Source organism: Scyliorhinus torazame, chromosome 20 (assembly GCF_047496885.1).
Source record: "Scyliorhinus torazame isolate Kashiwa2021f chromosome 20, sScyTor2.1, whole genome shotgun sequence".
Taxonomy (NCBI): Eukaryota; Metazoa; Chordata; class Chondrichthyes; order Carcharhiniformes; family Scyliorhinidae; genus Scyliorhinus; species Scyliorhinus torazame.
In genome coordinates, this window is record NC_092726.1 from 7,195,077 (window position 1) to 7,198,334 (window position 3,258).

At 50.7% G+C, this 3,258-nt stretch overlaps 1 protein-coding gene across 1 annotated transcript in view; it reads right to left on the minus strand.

Annotated features, from left to right (window-relative positions):
* The window catches only part of LOC140396840 (triacylglycerol hydrolase DDHD2-like), a 158,428-nt gene extending 155,938 nt beyond the window's left edge, over positions 1 to 2,490 (minus strand). Inside the window, exon 1 of the mRNA XM_072485606.1 lies at positions 2,336 to 2,490. Coding sequence (XP_072341707.1) covers positions 2,336 to 2,358 — 23 coding nt within the window. The 5' untranslated portion in view covers positions 2,359 to 2,490. The remainder of the gene's footprint in view (positions 1 to 2,335) is intronic.
* Positions 2,491 to 3,258: the final 768 nt, after the last annotated feature.

Consider the following 3,258-nt stretch of genomic DNA (forward strand, 5'->3'; position numbering starts at 1 on the left):
TTCTAGAACTCGTTGTGAAATATTTGGTGCGTATTCGATGTATTATTGCCTGGAGTCAGGGCCAGTAGACAAGCCCAATTGCAACCTTGCAGACACGGAGATGAAGGAGGGTCAGTCATATGGCCTTCTGACCAGCCTGGGCTCCCCATCACTGCTCCAGTCTGTTTTAAAAATTTAGAGTACCCAATTCATTTTCTTTCCAATCAAGGGGCAATTTGGCGCAGCCAATCCACCCACCCGGCACATCTTTGGGTTGTGGGGGCGAAACCCACGCAGACACGGGGAGAATGTGCAAACTCCGCACGGACGGTGACCCAGTGACCTGGGACCTCGGCGCCGTGAGGCAGCAGCACTGACCACTGTGCCGCCCGGCTGCTCTAGTCTGCGAATAGCCCGGAAAGTGAGCTCCGCGTCTCAGGTCTATTGTGGGGCTAACCTATGCTTTAGTGATCGCGGCCCCTGCAATACACTGCAGAGGGGAGGTGGGCTTGAGCAACAGCTGAACACACCAGCGTCCTGCCAATTAGAAGATCGACTGTTGTTTTGTTTGGCCAAAAGGCTGTACAGAAAGCACTTTGAGTCTTTGCAGGAGGATTCTGCAGGCAAGTTCTTTGCCAATCCAATATTTTCCTCCCCCTTTCCCTGGAACACAGAACTCAGCAATTCCTGACAAACACATCAAACTGCAGATGAGGAAAAGCAGCTCGCCTCATGATTTCAATAATCCATCCAGCCGCACTTCCTGTTCACCGAATATTGACACAAAGGTCGAATAATTCACTCTTTGTTCTTTTCATTTATTCTTTGATGTGATGTGAGCATTGCTGGCCAGGCCAACATTTATTGGCCATCCTTGAAGGCATTTAAGAGTCACCCACATTGCTGTGTGGGTCTGGAGTCACGAGGAGGCCAGACCTGGTAAGGAGGGCAGATTTCATTGCCTAAAGGGCAGGTGGGTTTTTACGACAATCGCCAATGGCTTGACGGTCATCGTTAGGCGTTTAATTCCAGATTTTTATTGAAATCAAATTTCGAACCCGGGTCCCCAGCATCTCAGGTTGACTGATCTAGCGACAATACGACTACATCACTGCCTCTCCTTCAATTTTCCTTTGTTCAATGTGGCGGGGTCTGAATACATGACATCTCACCTCTTTACACTGGAGCTCCAGCCTTGGAGAGCGTTTGAGTTTGACTTGCCCTCTTCTCCCAATGGCCCTCCAATACTAGCAATCACGCAGAGGCCACTGCCTTGCACAGTTTTAAGGGTTTCCTGTGGCCAAGGGCTCAATGGAAGGATTTGCCAATCGGGGATAGCTCCGAGAGACAGCTCTTTGGGGAAAGACATGTCAGGATTGCTGTTTTGGAAGGTAGCATCATCGGAACAGGTGTTGTAGCCACTTAAAATGGCCAACCCCCGATTCAAAATGGCGAACGGGAAAGTCAGCCAACAGGACAAAAACCAGCAGCTGCAGGTTGGCTGTGTATTTACCCCTGGAAAGGCCAGACAACATCGATACCAGCAACCATCAGCATAACAAAACACCAGCCATCTGCATACTAATGAGCAATCCCCGGGAACAATGTGCAACAATTTAGACACACAAAGCAAAACCAGACTCGTCGGCGCCAGCAGAAGCCAACACAAAGGAGGTGAACCAGCACCTCAAGACCGCCCATCGATCAGGGAACCGCTCCAGCATTGGAGAAAATCAAACCAAGTGATTGGGACAAAGTCCAGTCACTGGGAACCAGGTACAGGGTCCGCCCCGAAAGGCAGGAAGCCCCTGGGGACTATAAGAATTGAGCCCCAAGTTCAAGGCGAGCTCTCTTCACTCTTCAGCAGCCGATCAACACTAAGTCTTAATTCAATGCTCGCTACGGGATAGGCGCTCCTAGCTACCAATCTGTACCAACTTCGAATCCCGCAGACTCAGAACCCGAACGAAAGGCCATTTGTTTCCCTGACCTGGTGGGCCAGTTCCGAGTTAAGCATAGGCCTGTTAGCTGTAGAAGTAGCTTAGACGTAGAATTTTACATGAGTATTGATTACTGTGTATAATAAATGTGCTTTGATTTGAATCTTACCAAGCGGTGTATTGGATTATTGATCATTACTCCGACTTGAACCACGTGGCGGTATCAGAAAGATACCTGGCGACTCCAGAGCAAAGGTGATAAAACAGAGCAATTGAACTAAGGCAAAGTTAGCAACAGTGTTGACAGGTGGGGGAGAAACTGGGAGAATGGGATGGAGTCCTCTCCAGGTCTCTCCTGTTGACGATGTGGAGTCAGCACCCGCCGTACCAGTGGACAACACATTCCCGAAACTCACCATTCTCTCTGGAAAAGGATCATTCTTATCCCTGGCCCAGCAAGATCCCACAGACGGCACAGTCGGGCGCAGGTGAGCCACCCGGCCTGTTTAGCTGCGAAACGGCAATGCCAGAAATACCATCTTCCAAAACAGCCATCCCACAGCGAGCCACTGCCGTGCCGGGATCACCAATGTCACAGGAAGCCTTGTGTTTCAGCCGGAGGGATTGTCTCAGTTCATGCTGATGTCTCTACAGCCTCCTATGGTGCAGGATTACACAGTAACTGAAGGGTGCATTCGTCACAATGCCAGCATGGTGTGTGAATGATCTAGTTCGAGGAGAGTGGGCATTTTGGAAGGTGCGTCTGGTGTCACTTGTCCACTTCAGGCAGGCTCAGCAGAAATGCGTCGTCAGCCTGTCAGACCACCCCCTCTGAGCTGTTCCAGCGGTGGCTGCAGTCAGCTCTGCACTGCAGATCCTGCACTGCGCTTGCAGCACCGCCTGGACACAGGCAATGCCGGGGGAAGCATTCCGGACTATTCTCAATACCTGGCAGCAGCTCAGAGCAGGTTTATTTCTTCCTTTGCTGATCTTAACTGTTCCTTTAATCTGACATGTAACCCGAGTAAAGCAACACACACACACACACACAGGCTGCAGAAAATTGCTGTCTGCTGGAAAGTGACAAGGCAGTGTGCAATGATGCTTTTGCACTCCGCCCCACCTCATTCCCCACTGAAGTTAACAAACTGTGATATCATGGAGATGTTAAACGGGTTATACACCCCAGCCAGCAGCTTTAGCTGAAAATAGCTCTCTTTAACAATCGTATCTGGGCGGCACGGGGGTTAGTGAGGACCCGGGTTCGATCCCGGCCCCGGGTCGCTGTCCGTGTGGAGTTTGAACATTCTCCCCGTGTCTGCGTGGGTCTCACCCCCAC